The sequence below is a fragment of the Ursus americanus genome, chromosome 14 (assembly GCF_024610735.1).
Source record: "Ursus americanus isolate L20-20 chromosome 14, mUrsAme1.1.p, whole genome shotgun sequence".
NCBI lineage: Eukaryota > Metazoa > Chordata > Mammalia > Carnivora > Ursidae > Ursus > Ursus americanus.
Genome location: NC_142140.1, coordinates 55,082,646 through 55,099,637, shown reverse-complemented (window position 1 = coordinate 55,099,637; position 16,992 = coordinate 55,082,646). Strand labels below are relative to the sequence as shown.

Sequence of the window (16,992 nt, the reverse complement as noted above, 5' to 3'; positions counted from 1 at the left end):
CACGCTTCCATTTATCCTTCCTTTCCTCCCTCTGTCCATCCATCCATTCTTCCATCCATATACTCACCCACTCACCCATCTACTAAACTGCCTGCCTCTTTCCCCTCTGCCTTCATTCCTTCCATCTATTCATTGATTTGCATTGAAATTTTGGGGGAATATAATAATGACTTCACCTTTTCCTAGCTCAAAACTAAAGTTAGTTATTTAATATCTCTAAACTTTTCCTTAACTATAAAGTGCCAAAGAAAAATTTTCCCTAGCAAGAGTGGTAGTAATGATGAAATTGTTATTTAAATTTAAAAATGCATTAAAAATTAAATGATTATGACTTATATGGATGACTTAGCACATTGTCCCACAGTAAAGGCTCAGCTAATGGGAACTAAAATAATTTTTTCCAATGGTCTGGCATCCTATTCACAAATGAAAGTTAATATAGGTGATTCCCTAAATCATTTATGTTGCCCCCAAATGGGCATCACTGAAACTAGGTGGGGTTTTCTTCTTTATCCCAGGTATTGTCGCATTTATATCTTATGCTTCTATTGGTCCCATCATCGACAAGAGCTTTGTGTCTGAGGAAAACCTAACGACAAAGGAAAAGTTGCATAATTTCTACCTGAACTCCAAGGTGGTGAGTGGTACAATGGGATCCAGAAAGAACACCTCGCTGTCCATGTCCATTAATTTCACGTTTCAGCATGAAAAGGTGTGTGAGAACCAAGTGACTCTATTATATTTGCAGGGATTTTGTAATTAAATGGGAATGTTTCTTTTTTTTCTTCCTTATCCATCTATTTTTTTATTATGTTATGTTAGTCACCATAGAGTATGTCATAATTTTTGATGTAGTGTTGCATGAGTCATTGTTTGCATATAACACCCATTGCTCATTTCCCTGCTGATGAATTCACAGGTTGGAAGTCTGTAAAAATGAAATCGATTCTACAACAAAAACTTAGGATGTACTATATGCTGGCTAACTGAACATAATTTTATTTTTTTACTAATAATTTTTTATTATGTTATGTTAGTCACCATACAGTACATCCTTAGTTTTTGATATAGTGTTCCATGATTCATTATTTGCGTATAACACCCAGTGCTCCATGCAATATATGCCCTCCCTAATACCCATCACCGGCCTATCCCAATCCCGCCCCCCCCCCCCCCCGCTCCTCTGAAGCCCTCAGTTTGTTTCCCAGAGTCCATATCTCTCATGGTTCATTCCCCCTTCTGTTTACCCCCCCTTCATTCTTCCCTTCCTTCTCCTACCAATCTCCCTGCTATTTCTTATGTTCCATAAATGAGTGAAACCATATGATAATTGTCTTTCTCTGCTTGACTTATTTCACTTAGCATAATCTCCTCCAGTCCTGTCCATGTTGCTGCAAATGTTGGGTAATCGTTCTTTCTGATGGCTGAGTAATATTCCATTGTATATATGGACCACATCTTCTTAATCCAGTCATCTGTTGAAGGGCATCTCGGTTCCTTCCACAATTTGGCTATTGTGGACAATGCTGCTATGAACATTGGGGTGCATATGGCCCTTCTCTTCACTACATCTGTATCTTTGGGGTAAATACCCAGTAGTGCAATTGCTGGATCAAAGGGTAGCTCAATTTTTAACTTTTTAAGGGACCTCCCCACTGTTTTCCAGAGTGGCTGTACCAACTTGCATTCCCACCAACAGTGTAAGAGGGATCCCCTTTCTCCACATCCTCTCCAACGTTTGTTGTTTCCTGCCTTGTCAATTTTTGCCATTCTAGTAAGGTGGCATCTCAATGTGGTTTCGATTTGAATTTCCCTGATGCCTAACGATTTTGAACATTTTTTCATGTGTCTGTCTGCCATTTGTATGTCTTCATTGGAAAAGTGTCTGTTCATATCTTCTGCCCATTTATTGATTTGATGATTTGTTTCTCATGTATTGAGTTTGAGAAGTTCTTTGTAGATCTTGGATACCAGTCTTTTATCTGTAGTGTCATTTGTAAATATCTTCTCCCATTCCATGAGCTGCCTCTTAGTTTTATTTTTACTATTTCCTTGGCTGTGCAGAAGCTTTTTATCTTGATGAAGTCCCACAAGTTCATTTTTTCTTTTGTTTCTCTTGCCTTTGGAGATGTGTCATGAAAGAAGTTGCTTTGGCCGATGTCAAAGAGGTTACAGCCTATGTTCTCCTCTATGATTTTGATGGATTCCTGTCTCACATCGAGATCTTTCATCCATTTGGAGTTTATCTTTGTGTATGGTGTGAGAGAGTGGTCAAGTGTCATTCTTTTGCATGTAGCTGTCCAATTTTCCCAGCACCGTTTATTGAAGAGACTGTCTTTTTTCCACTGGATGTTTTTTCCTGCTTTGTCAAAGATTAGTTGCCCATAGAGCCGAAGGTCCATTTCTGGGTTCTCTATTCTGTTCCATTGGTCTATGTGTCTGTTTTTGTGCCAGTACCATGCTGACTTTGTGATCACAGCTTTGTAGTATAGCTTGAAATCAGGCAACGTGATGGCCCCAGCTTTGTTTTAAAAATTAAATCAGTTCTATCTCATCTGGGAGACATGGTGTTGGAAAGTCCAAAATAAACCAAGGGTGTGATATAATTTCCTGAGAAACTGAGGTACCCCTGAGCTGTATTGAGGAGATAACTTCAGAATCAGCCCCTCAAATGGCCCCCAAGGCTCTGGACAGGCCTGACTTATCAAACTGGTCCAAATAAAACTGGTCACAGTTTAAGAAGGCACCATTCCGGGACCACCATGTGAGATGAGTGATAGTCCTTATGTGTTTTTGAAGTGCTTCTTAATTGCTGTAACAAGGCATCATACCAAGCACATTCCAATGGAAACGTTTTCTGGATTTTAGAACTTTGCCAAAATTAGAAATGATTCTGTCTTCTTCAAATGGGTTGTTTTCTGTGTAAATAATTACCCCAGAACTTGGAAACTTAAAGCAATATGAATTTATTATCTCACTCTGTTTTTGTGGGTCAGGAATCTGGGAGTGGCTTAGTTGGGTGGCTCTGGCTCAAGGTTTCTCAATATTTGGTGTCAAGAGGTTGGCTGGGGCTTGTCACCAGCAGGCTTCACTGAGGCTAAAGGGTTTGTTTTCAAGGTGGTTCCCCCATGTAGCTGTTGGCAAGAGGCTTCTGTTCTTGCCACTGGGGCTCTCCGAGAGCTGCTTCAGTGTTCTCATGGAATGGCAGCTGGCTTCCATGAGTGCTCCAAGCGAGACTGCACCAAAGGAAGTGGATTTAGACTTGACATTTTGAAGGGCGTGCCAAAGAATTGATGGGCATATTTTAAATCACTACAGGGAGAGTTGGAGATGAATACTCTGGGTTCAAGTCCCAGCTCCCTTCCCACTCACTAGTTAGGCAAATTACCCAGCCTTCTGAGCTGAGCTCAGCCCAGATGCTGAGGTTCTGCTACTGGTAATAGCAACGTGCCTTGTTGGTGTGTGGGATAAATAAGTCCATGTGTGTAAAGCCCTTGAAATAGTGCCTGACATCAGCAAATGGTGCTGGGAAAATTGGATATCTGCATGCCAAAGAGCAAAGTGGACCCTTACACCATACACAACATGAACAAGATGAATCAAAGACAGAAATGTAAGACCTAAAACTATAAAATTCCTAGAAGAAAACATAGTGGAAAAGCTTCATTAAATTGACATGGCAAGAGTTTCTCAGTTATGATACCAAAAGAACAGGCAACAGAAGTAGAAATAAACAAACGGATAACATCAAACTAAAAACTTCTGTGCATCGAAGGACATAGTCAATGGAGTGAAAAGGTAACCCATGGAATGGGAGAAAGTACCCTACGGGATTAGTACCTAGACTACATAAAGAATGTCTACAATTCAACAACAGCTACAAAATATGATGTACTGTATGGTGACTAACGTATCATAATAATTAAGGAAGAGAGAGAGAGAGAAAGGGTCTGAATATACGTTTCTCAAAAGATGATATACAGATGGTGAAGAAGCACATGTAATGATGCTGAAAATCACTAACCATTAGGTAAATGTAAGTCAAAACCACAATGACATATCACCTCACATCCATTAGTATGGCTACTATAAAAACAAAACAAAATAGGGTGAGGATGGAGAGAAATTGGAATCACTGTGCACTGTTGGTAGGAACATAAGATGATGCAGCCACTGTAGAAAGCAGTATGGTCGTTCCTCAAAACCTTGAACCTAGTATAACAATATGAAATAATATCAAATAGTATTTAGCTTTAAAAAGAAATAAGCACTGGGTGTTATATGTAAGTGATGAATGACTCAATTCTATATCTGAGACCAATTTTACCATATATGTTAAATAACTAGAATTTAAATAAAAACTTGAAAAATAAAGAAATACAATTTTGATATATGCTACAACATGGATGAACCTCGAGGACATTATGCTAAGTGAAATATGCCAGACACAGAAAGACAAACACTGTAATCTTCCATTTTGTATGAGGTCCCCAGAGTAGTCAGGTTCATAGAAACAGAAAGTCGAAGCGTGTTTGCCAGGAGCTGTGGGGAGAGAAATAAGGAGTTGTTTTTTAATGGGCAGTGTTTCAGTTTTACGAAATGAAAAAGCTCTGGATGTGTCACCTGGGTGGCTCAGTTGGTTAAGCGTCTGCCTTCAGCTCAAGTCATGATTTCAGGGTTCTGGAATCGAGTCCCACATCAGGCTCCTTGCTCAGTGGGGAGGCTGCTTCTCCCTCTGCTTGTGTGCTCTCTCTCTCTCTCTCTCTTTCTCTCTGACAACTGTTTTAAAAAGTTCTGGAGTTGGGTTGCACAACAATGTGGATATACTTAACCCTACAGTGCTGTCCACTCAAAAATGGTTAGGATGGGAAATTTTATATTATGCAATTTTGACCATAATAAAAGCTTTATTAAAAAGTCCGACACATAGTAAGCATTCCCAAGCATTAGATACCATTACTTTCTAGGCTCAACCATTGTTAATTTTTTTTAAATGCAATTGCATGGGAATTTCAGGACACAAGAGGTGGTGAACACTCAGAGTATTTTTTACTTCCTTTTTTTTCCCATCAGTGATATTGCTAAGCAATATTTAGACACCATTTCCCCTTTTCCCGCTATTGGCTGAACACAGGATATATATTTTTTTTCTTACAAACACCCTTAGACCTGGATTAAGGAAAGAAAAAACTTTTGTCTCCATCATATAATCAGACTTTGGGCATGACTGAGTGACTGTGTGAAAGCATTCTGGCCCCGTTTATACCTGCCTCCCACTGGGGCCCATTATAGTTAAGCTGTTCACTTGTAGCAGCTTCAGTGGGCAAGTCCTTCTATGCTTCAAATCAGAGAACAGTGAAACAACACTTTTGTGCATGTACTGTATTTTGGGGTGTGAGCATTACTTAGGTTCTCTGTCTCTATCCCCCAACACATGCATCTGGGACAGTAACAGAACCTACACCATAAGCCTATGTGGATGTCAATCGAGTTATTCCGTGCTGAGTCTACAGCTTGGTGCCTGCATATGGAGATATCCGTCAGTGCTATCGGTGTCTGTGATGAGGACAATTGCAAGGGAGAAAAGAAGTACTAGTTCAAAATTCAACAGATATATTCTCTTCTCCCAGAAATCACATTGCCTTGACATCAAAAATGATCTCCTTTATCCTTCCTCTTCTCATTTACCTTACAAATGAGAGAAACAGTCAAGTAGGATGGTTAATATTTATGGCTCTGAAGTCAGAACTCCAGGACTGGAATCCCATCTCCTTGATTATCACCAGGGTCCAATTGTCAGTTTCCTCCTGAGTAAAAGGAGTATAGGAATATCTACCTCACAAGGGTTTTGGAAGGGGTAAATGAGGTAATAGATGCAAAATGCCTAGTGTATTTTGGAATATGAGCAACAATCAATAAATGTTAGTTGTTCTATGACTGGACTAAGACAATGTGGTTATTCTCCAGATGAAGAGAGAAAATGAGCAGTCCGTCTGTGTCTACTGGCAAGGGTCGTCTTGGTCTAATGAAGGCTGTCAAGTCATTTCCTCAGATGAAAATCAAACCCTTTGCAGCTGCAACCACCTCTCCAGCTTTGCCATCCTCATGGCATCCACCAAACTAAAGGTAACCTCTACTTCTGTAAGTAAACTTACCTCCATTGAATGGAACATTATCGAGTTCCATTAAAAAGAGGATTGATTGCATTCTGACATTGAATGGAGAGAGGTTTTAGAGCAAGCCCTCTATTCATGAAAGGCTGTTGACATTTTCAGTGGAAATCACTAGAATGTTGACCTGGGAGTGCAAGCCATTTAGTGCTTCTCACAGTTTTCTGTTCCACAGGACCACGGGGGCAGGGTGCTTATTTATAATGCAGATTCTTGGCTCCATCCTCAAGAGATTTAGATTCTGAAAAACCTGGAGTGGAGGTCAGGGATCTGCATTTTACAAGGGGATTCATACCCTAGACAAATATTTGTCGCATCTAGGACTGTCAGGCAGATTCTAAGTGTGTGGAAGGTACCCACTGCCTCTGCGAATGGGAACATAGTAAGTAATGGACCTCAAAATAAGTGAATTGTATTGTAGGTTACAAACTTCTCTCTCTGATATGGGCAAGTGACAGCAGGAATGGCTCTGTGCTCCCTCAACACAGAGGGAAAGAATGTCAAACACCTCCTGAATAACTCCTTACCTTTACATTGATCATACATTGAACTGATAATACTTGGAAGCTATTAAGTTGAAGAAAATAAACTAGTAAATTGTTCTCACATTTCTTTTTACATTTTTAATGGGGCTACTAGAATATGTAAAATTCCCTCATAGGATGTATCTTTTTTTGAAAAAAACACTTTTTTGAGATATCCTTGACATGTAAAAATTGTATATTTAAGGTGAACAACTCGGTATTTTCGTGAATGTGTATGCATTGTGACAAGATCTTCGCAGTCAAGCTACAGACCTTACCCATCACCTCTGCATGGGTGTCGTGTCATGTGTACATGTGATGAGAAAGTTTGAGATCTACTCTCTTAGCAAATTTCAAGTATCCAATACAGCATTGTTAACTGTTGCCACCACACTGCACATTAGATCCCCAGAACTCACTCAGCTTGCATAACTGAAGCTTGGTGACCCTTGGCCACATCGCCTCATTTTCATCACCTCCCAGCCCCTGGCAACCAACATTCTATTCTCTGCTTCTGTGACTTTGACTCTTTTAGATTCTGCATATATGTGAGATCATGCAGTATTGGTCTTCCTGTGTCTGGCTTGTTTCCCTCAGCCTGAAGTTCTCAGGGTTCATCCACGTTGTCACAAATGGCAGGATTTCCTTCTTTTTTAAGGCTGAGTAACATTCCATTGTGTATATACACCTCAGTGTCTTCCTCATCCATCCATCGATGGATATCTAGGTTGCTTCCATGTCTTGGCTATTGTGAATGATGCTCCTGTGATATTTCTATGGGACCACGCCGGTCTGGCGGTTTCAGTTTTCCAACAGCCCTGTGTAGAAAATGCTCTTCATGCCTCCATTACTTTGCCAGGGGTGCGATGACAGTGTTCCATAGACTGGGTGGCTTAAACTACAAAAACTTATTTTATCATAGATCCAGAATCTAGAAGTCCAAGTTCAAGGTGTTGACAGAATTGTTTTTTTCTGAGACCGCTCTCCTTGGCGGCAGATGGACTCCATCTCCCTGTGTCCTCACTACCTGTCTGTTTCTAAATTTCTAATAAGGACACCAGGCCTATTGGATCAGGGCCCACCCTAACGACGTCTTGTAGATCACTTAACCCTGTCTCTAAATACAGTCATATTTTGAGGTCCCCATATTTTAGGCCTTCCACATATTAATTTGTGGGCAGGGGACACAACCAGCCTGTAATACTGCCTCCATTTTAAATATGGGGACACCAGATCTCAGAGAGTTAAAGTCATTTGTCTGAGGGACAGACCTGAGACACCCATCAGGCACATAACGACGTAACTGGAAACTGTAACGGATTCCTTCTTTCGTGGCTCATAGGTGGATCCTGTGCTGACCATGATCACCTATGTGGGGTTGAGCCTCTCTCTGCTGTGCCTCCTCCTGGCAGCCCTCACCTTCCTCCTGTGCCAACCCATCCAGAACACCAGCACCTCCCTCCACCTGCAGCTCTCCATCTGCCTCTTCCTGGCCCACCTGCTCTTCCTCACAGGCATTGACCGGACAGAGCCCAAGGTAGGAGAACTAGCTGAGATTCACTTTTCTGTGAACATTTCCAGTGGCTTTGCCACTACGCTCCCAAAGCCCAAGTAAGGGTAGCTGGATGTAGGAAGAGGGAAGGAAGGTCTAACAATCTGGGTGGACAGTTCAACCCCCATTGCCAACAGTTGCCCTTTTTGTGCTGTCAGTAGTGGGTCTTGAGGAATGAGGGTTAGAAGGGAGTTCCCTGGCTATGAAATGGTGAAAATTAGGGCGCTTGGGTAGCTCAGTGAGTTAAACGTCCGACTCTTGGTTTTGGCTCAGGACATGATCTCAGCGTCATGAGATTGAGCCCTGCTTTGCCCCACACTCAGAGGGGAGTCTGCCTCCCCTCTCCTACTTCCTCTGCCCCTCTCATCCCTCTCTCAGATAAATAAATAAATATCGTTTAAAAAGAAATGGTGAAAATCACATATCTAGTCAAACTAATTTATTTCAACTTGGCAGACCTAAAGTTTGCCTGATATCATATAATAGGCTTTGTGACGTTTTAGTTAAGGACCTGACTGCCCTTCACTTAATCCAGGGCACACAGCTCCAGAGCAGCACCTTCTCGCAGAACTTCCTGTTAGGATGAAAATATTCTACATACGAACTCTTCAATATGGGAGCGAATGGCCACATGTGGCTATTAAGCACTTGACTCTGGCTAGTGTAGCTGAGGAACCGACTCTTAAATTTTGTTTAATCCTAATGAATTTTAATGTAAATAGCCCCATGAGTGTCTCCACAAAGTAGACCGTGCAGATCTGTAGCTATCAAGCTTATTCGGCAGATGAGGAAGGACACTGAAGTGTTTATTTTGTGATTATCTGTGATCATACAGCTCATCTGAAGCCATTGGGTCATCTTTCGGCACTTTGCTAAATGAAAACTTTATTTTTTTTAAATATTTTATTTATTTATTCAACAGAGATAGAGACAGCCAGCGAGAGAGGGAACACAAGCAGGGGGAGTGGGAGAGGAAGAAGCAGGCTCATAGCGGAGGAGCCTGATGTGGGGCTCAATCCCATAACCCCAGGATCACGCCCTGAGCCGAAGGCAGATGCTTAACCGCTGTGCCACCCAGGCGCCCCTAAATGAAAACTTTAAACGGAGGATACTCATCTCTCTCGGGTAGTGTTATATGCACGCGCAAGATGACTCTAAAGGTCACAAAGTTGTTTCCCAGACCTAACTGTCAGCAGTTGTTTTTTGTTGAGTCTGCTTGGCTGGTTTTTAATTTAAAAAGAGTTGCCAGCCTCTGGGTACTTACCTCGAAGAATTGAAAGCAAGTTCTGAAAGAGACATTTGCACGCCCATGTTCACAGTAGCACTGTTCACAATAGCCAAAGGTAGAAACAGCCTAAGTGTCTTGACAGATGGTGGGTAAACCAAGCGCGGTATGTACATAGGATGGAATATGATTCCTCCTTAAAAAGGAAGGACATAGTGACACCTGCTACAACATGGATGGACCTCGGGGACATTGTGCTTAATGAAATAAGCCAGTCACAAAAGGACACATCCTGTCTGATTCCACTCATAGAAGGTCCCTAGAAGAATCACGCACATCCACAGAGACAGAGAGTAGATGGTGGGAACCAGGGGTGGGCGAGGGGGTGGGAAGTCAGTGTTTCATGGGGACAGATTTCAGTTCTGCAAAATGAAAAGAGTTCTGGAGACGGATGGTGGGCATGACTGCACAACACTGTGAATGTACTTAACACTCACAGGCATCGACTAGACCAAGAACCATGCACTCATAAATGGTAAGACCGTAACTTCTGTGTTATGTACTGTATATTTTCCCACAATTTTTTTAGAAAGCTGTCCACATTTAAAAACTGAGAGATTTTACACAACAATCCAGATTTCCAGGTGTGTGTGTGTGTGTATACGTTTTAAAGAAAGGAAACACTGGCAATATTGGGCCCACATTCTTGAATGGAAACAATTGCTGGAGCTGAAAGCAACCGCTACTTTTCAGAAGGGTCAGGTGGCACAGTTCCAACCCCTGCCTATTCCCTAACGCTCGCCTGCTTGACAGATACATGCTGCCTGCCTGGCCCTCTATAAGTATTTGAGTTTGCCACCATGAGCCGACCCAGAGAAGTATGGGAACTCAATCCAAGCATCTTGCTCTGCACAACTGTGTTCCATTTACCTTGCATCCCCTTTGCTCCAAGGAATGGTGAACATCGTTCTCCATGCACCGTCAGATTCTCCCCACTCTTGTCTCCCCTCCAGGTGCTGTGCTCCATCATCGCAGGGCTGCTGCACTACCTCTACCTGGCCTCCTTCACCTGGATGCTCCTTGAAGGGCTGCATCTCTTCCTAACTGTCAAGAACCTCAAGGTGGCCAACTACATCAGTACCAGGAAGTTCAAGAGGAGGTTCATGTATCCACTTGGCTACGGGATCCCGGCTGTGATTGTAGCTGTGTCTGCAGGCGTCGGACACAGCAATTATGGAACACAAACTCAGTAAGCACGGTGTCTTTGTCACGAAGAAGTAATAATATATGTATAAACTCCTACTACCTGCACTGTTGTAGGCTCTGTGGGCACCCTGGGAAACAAAGCAGACAATAAGCAAATAGGCAATATAATGTTAGGCTTTGATAGCTACCACCACAGAAATCAAAGTAGAGAAATGGGAATATGTGTGAGATGATATTTTAAATAGTGTGGTCAGGGGGACCACGAAAAGGTAAACCTCCTATGTTATATGTCATTTTAATTTTAAAAGGTCTTACTGTGTTAATTTCCTATTGCTGGGGGTGGCTGGGTGGCTCAGTTGTTAAGCATCTGCCTGCGGCTCAGGGCGTGATCCCGGCGTTCTGGGATCGAGCCCTGCATCGGCCTCCTCCGCTGGGAGGCTGCTTCTTCCTCCCCACTCCCCCTGCTTGTGTTCCCTCTCTCGCTGGCTGTCTCTCTCTCTCTGCCAAATAAATAAATGAGATATTTTTTTAAAAATTTCCTATTGCTGTTCTAACAAATTAGCTCAAACTTGGTGGCTTAAAACAATGCAATTTTATTATCTTAGAGCTCTGTAGGTCGGAAGTCCAACATGGGTCTCCCTGAGCTAAAATCAAGCTATTGGCAAGTACATTCCTTCTTGGCTCTAGGGGGGTTTCCAGCCTTAAGGGGCCACCCATATTCCTCAGCTTATGTCCCCCTTCCTCTGTCTTCAGACCTGGCAACATTGTACCTTTAAATCCTTCTGCCTCCCTTCTGCCTCTCCTTTCCACTTCTAAGAACGCTTGTGATTGCATGGGATCCATTCGAGTAACCCAGGATAACCTCCCCATTCCAAGATCCTTACACTCAGTTATATCTGCAGAGCCCCTTTTGCCTTGTAAAGTAGCAATTCACAAATCCTGAGCGTGAGGACTTGGGCATCTTTGGAGTGGAGAGAGGCTCACTTTATTCTATCACACCTACAAACTGATCTTTCAACATTTGTTCTAACTTGCAAAATTAAATTTAGTAAAAATGGGCAATCGTGGGCTTAGCGTAGAGATGATTTTTGGAAAAGAAACAATGTACAAAAGAGTGTCCTTCGAACTAAGCAGTAAACAACTTACTTTTGAAATACAACTTAAGGAAAGAGTACTGTCCTTGATGGATGAAAATCAGAGTTGAAACTAAGTATTTTTGTTACTAAAAGCCAAATATGTGTTTATCATGTTATTGGTCTATTGCAGTGGTTCTCAGTTAGGGGTGATTTTGTCCCCCACAAGGGACATTCAGCAGTGTCTGGAGACCTCTTTGGGCGTCACAATGAGGGAGATGGGTGGCCAGAGATGCTGCTAAATGCTTTGTGATGCACAGACCAACCCCGCCGTGAAGACCCATGAGCCCCGATGTCAGTAGCGCCAACGCAGAGGGACTCTGGTCTATTCAAAGCCACTGCTCTGAGTTTGTTATTGAATTCTGATAGTGGAAGGATGTGGCGGCATTCAGTGGGTGCTCGATGCTTAACTGAATGGTCTGGGCCACTATACTCAGAATATAAGTCTTCCATGAATGTTCATCATTGTTAATTTTTTCTCCGTGTTATGGTAATGTCATTGTTATATTATTATTTCCCCCTGACCCAATTCTTGTGCCCATTTCTCTCCCTATGTTTCAGTTTCGGGAAAGAGTCTTTTAATGCATCTTCTTCTTTTTATGAAGATCTGGAAAGTTGTTTACTCTGTTTTTCAGCTGCTGGCTCAGCTTCCATGGAAAATTCATTTGGAGCTTCATGGGACCTGTTTTTGTTATTGTTTTGGTGGATTTATAATATTTGTCGTTACTTTGAATATAGAAAATACCATGCTTCAGAGGGGAGGGGGTGGGGGAATGGGATAGGCTGGTGATGGGTAGTAAGGAGGGCACGTATTGCATGGTGCACTGGGTGTTATACGCAACTAATGAATCATCGAACTTTACATCAAAAACCAGGGATGTACTGTATGGTGACTAACATAATATAATTTAAAAAATTATTATAATAAAAAAATAAAAAGAGAAAGAGCGAAAAAAAAAGAAAAAAAGAAAATACCGTGTTTAGCTGATATGACAAAGGGATATTTGGATAAAGACTTATTTAAAATTTCCTTGGAGTCTTTGGACTTAAAGCAGAACATACCAAGAGATTAGGGACCCTTTTCTTTGTGGAAAGAGTCACATCTGAGCTGAAATTAAGATATCACATGTTATTTTATTGGCGTCACTGATGATTTGGCTTTCTAAAAAAGGTGTGGCCAAGGTCGATTAGCTTTTAAAACTTATACTAAAAATATTTAACATGAGCTGTATCCTCTTAGTAAAATTGTATGTGTACAATGCAGTATTGTCAACCATAGGCATGATGGGATCATACAAGAACTCCAGAGTGTAATCAGCTTACATGACTGGAACACTATACTTCCTGAATCATAACTCCTTATAACCCTTCTCTGCCCCCAGACCCTGACACCACCATCCTACTCTCTGCTTCTATGAGTTTGACTATTTTGGATACCCATGGAAGTGAAATCATGCTGTATTGGTCCTTCTGTGACTGGCTTATTTCACTCAGCATAATGTGCCAAAGGTTCATCCATGTGGTCACATATTGTAAGGTTTCCTTCTTTTTTAGGGCTGAGCAATATTTCACTGTGTCTGTCCATCTATTTATACAACTAGCTATCTCTAGCACATCTTCTTTACCCATTCTGTTAATGGACACTTGGGTCGTTTATACATCTTGGCTATTCTGAAGAGTGCTGCAAAGAATATGGGAGTGTGGGTATTTCTTCAAGATTTAGATTTCAATTCTTTTTTTGTTATTTAAATTCAATTAGCCAACATATAGTACATTATTAGTTTCAGATGTAGTGTTCAATAATTTATCAGTTGCGTATAACACCCAGTGCTCATCACATCACAATTTCTTTAGGATAAATACCTGGAAGTGGGATTGCTGGATCATAAGTCAGTTATATTTTTAATATTTTGACAAAGCTCCATACTGTTGCCCACAGCAGCTGCACCAATTCACATTCCCACCAACAGCGCACAAGGGTTCCAATTTCTCTACGTGTTCACCAACACTTGTTGCTGTCTTTTTCATTTTCAAATACCTTAAATTTCACAAGATGTTGCAAAAATAGTTCAGAGAGTCCCAGGTAACCTCCACTCAGCTTTTACCAAAGATAGCGTGTTACATAATCATAGTAAAATGCCGAAACCAGGAAAATGATTTCACTTCTGAATTGACAGAATGTATTTTGCAAACAGAATGTGATCATCAATCTTGAGGGTTTTTTAATGGTTGTGTAAAACATTTAGTACATGATTTTAAAATTTTGTTATGAAAAAGGCATGCCAATGTGGAGAAAAAACAAACCTTGGAAAAGATAAGCACCAAAATGGAAATAGTGCTTTTCTCTGTGTGTGAGTTTCTTCTCTGGAATTTCAGATAAGTTCTGTTTGTTTTTCTTCATTTTCCTAATTTTGGATAATGACCATATATTGCTTCTCTAATCAGAAAAAAAATGGAAGTTAATTTTTTTTAAAAAATGAAGGCATATGCAACTGATGAATCATTGAACACTACATCAAAAACTAACTGAACGTAATCATAAAAAAAAAAATCAAGGTGTATATCCAATGAGTTTCAGAAATCCTAAACATATTTTACAAGTTTCAAGAATAGATTCCTATGCCATTTCCTAGTTAATTATAAATACTGGGTATTAGCCTACTTTAAACTCTGCCCTTCATGTCACTTCCACAGATCAACTTGTCAATTTATCTGACAACCCTGTGCATTTTAAAAGGCCAGCTTAGCTCCCTCAATAAGGAAGTATCCCGGGTGCATAACACAAGGTAGGTGGGCACAGAGCCAGAACATGTGAAAGAGGGTTTTGGTTTGTTTTGGTTTGTTTCCCCTCCAGAATATTTCACTGTGTAAAGTGAGGCCAGTGATTCTAAACTGGGGCCAATTTTCTGGAGACATTTTTGGTTGTCACAACGTGGGGTGTGGGGTGAAGAGGGGAAGGCTGCTACTGGCATCTAGATGTTAGAGGCCAGGGATGCCGTTAAACATCCTACAATGCCCAGGACAGCCCCACCACAAAGATGATCCAGCCCAAATGTCAGCAGTGGTGAGGCTGAGAAACCCCGAGTTAGGGGAATAATGGCTTTGCAGTTTTCCCCATTTTTATAATTTTGGGTAACTTATATGGTCCAGGTGAAAAGTAAAGCTTATCCAGAATATGAACCTCTAAGGATGTATTTCTACAAGAAGTCATTTTCAGTGCTTAATATTGTGAACTACAGGTTATAATTAATAGTATTATATTAACTTATTGTTTCATGCAAGTGTTATTTAGGTACGTAGTAAAAACACTAGGTCAGGAGACAGCTGCCATTGAAAAGATAATTTGTTATACTCAGAGACCCCAAGAGGAAGGGCATGCTGTGCCAGGCGAGGGGGGATGTTCTGGGGAAAACCGGAATTGGCTAGTAGGCAAAGGGACGGGGAAATTGCAGGCAAGTGCCTTTATTGTGGTGTCTGTGGGAAGGAAGTGAAGCAGCGTCAACAGGTTTAGGATCGGCTAGTTTGAAAAATTCCAGTAAAAGACTCCTTTTTTTTTAACTTATTTTATTTAAATTCAGTTAGTTAACATATATCATAACATTAGTTTCTAATGTAGAGTTCAGTTATTCATCCATTGCATATAACACTCAGTGCTCATTACATCGAGTGCTCTCCTTAATGCCCATCACCCAATTAACCCATCCCCTCCCGCCTCCCCTCCAGCAACCCTCTGTTTGTTTCCTAGTTAGGAGTCTCTTATGGTTTGTCTCCCTCTCTGATTTCATCTTATTTTCTTTTCCCGTACCTTCCCCTATGATCCTGTTTTGTTTCTTAAATTCCACATATGGGTGAAACCATATGATAGTCATCTTTCTGTGATTGACTTATTTCGCTCAGCATAATACCCTCCAATTCCACCATGTCGATCTTTTCTGATGGCTGAATATTCCATTGTATAGATATATCACATCTTCTTTATCCATTCATCTGTTGATGGACATCTTGGTTCTTGCCATAGTTTGGCTATTGTGGACAAACCTGCTATAAACATTGGGGTGCCGGTGCCCCTTCCAATCACTTTTGTGTCCTTCGGGTCAATACCTAGTATGGCAATTGCTGCGTCATAGGGTAGCTCTATTTTTAACTTCTTGAGTAACCACCATACTGTTTTCCAAAGTGGCTGTACCAGCCTGCATTCCCACCAACAGTGTAAGTGGGTTCCCCCTTCTCCACATCCTCACCAACATTTGTTGTTTCCTGTCTTGTTAATTTTAGCCATTCTGACTGGTGTGAGGTGGTATCTCATTGTAGTTTTCATTTGTATTTCCCTGATGCCAAGTGATGTGCAGCATTTTTTCATGTGTCTGTTGGCCATTTGTACGTCTTCTTTAGAGAAGTGTCTGCTCATGTCTTCTGCCCATTTCTTGACTGGATTCTTTGTTTTTTGGGGTTGAGTTTGATAAGTACTTTATAGATCTTGGATACCAGCCCTTTATCTGGTAAGACATTTGCAAATATCTTCTCCCATTCTGTAGGTTGTCTGTTGGTTTTGTTGACTGTTTCCTTTATCGTGTAGAAGCTTTTATCTTGATGAAGTCCCAATAGTTCATTTTTGCTTTTGTTTCCCTTGCCTTTGGAGAGGTGTCTAACAAGAAATTACTGTGGCCAAGGTCAAAGAGGTTGCTGCCTATGTTCCCTTCTAGGATTTTGATGGATTCCTGTCTCATATTTAGGTCTTTCATCCACTTTGAGTCTATTTTTGTGTATGGTTTAAGAAAATGGTCCCGTTTCATTCTTCTGCATGTGGCTGTCCAATTTTCCCAACACCATTTGTTGAAGAGACTGTCCTTTTTCCAATGGATATTCTTTCCTGATTTGTCAAAGATCAGTTGACCATAGAGTTGCGAGTCCATTTCTGGGTTCTCTATTCTATTCCATTGATCTATGTGTTTATTTCTGTGCCAGTACCATCCTGTCTTGATGATCACAGCTTTGTAATAGAGCTTAAAGCCCAGAATTGTGATGCCCCCAGCTTTGGTTTTCTTTTTCAACATTCCTCTGGCTATGTAGGGTCTTTTCTGGTTCCATATAAATTTTAGAGACTCTTAACTATAGAAAACAAACTGAGGGTTGCAGAGGGGAGGTGGTTGAGGGGATAGGGTAACTGGGTGACGGGCATTAA

At 41.2% G+C, this 16,992-nt stretch overlaps 1 protein-coding gene across 1 annotated transcript in view; it reads left to right on the top strand.

Moving 5' to 3' along the window:
• The window catches only part of LOC123777621 (putative adhesion G protein-coupled receptor E4P), a 48,996-nt gene that overhangs the window by 24,863 nt on the left and 7,141 nt on the right, over positions 1-16,992 (top strand). The window contains exons 6-11 of the mRNA XM_087867741.1: positions 519-712; positions 5,968-6,126; positions 8,037-8,231; positions 10,485-10,720; positions 12,446-12,512; positions 14,505-14,596. Of these exons, the coding sequence (XP_087723867.1) occupies positions 519-712; positions 5,968-6,126; positions 8,037-8,231; positions 10,485-10,720; positions 12,446-12,512; positions 14,505-14,596 (943 nt within the window). The remainder of the gene's footprint in view (positions 1-518; positions 713-5,967; positions 6,127-8,036; positions 8,232-10,484; positions 10,721-12,445; positions 12,513-14,504; positions 14,597-16,992) is intronic.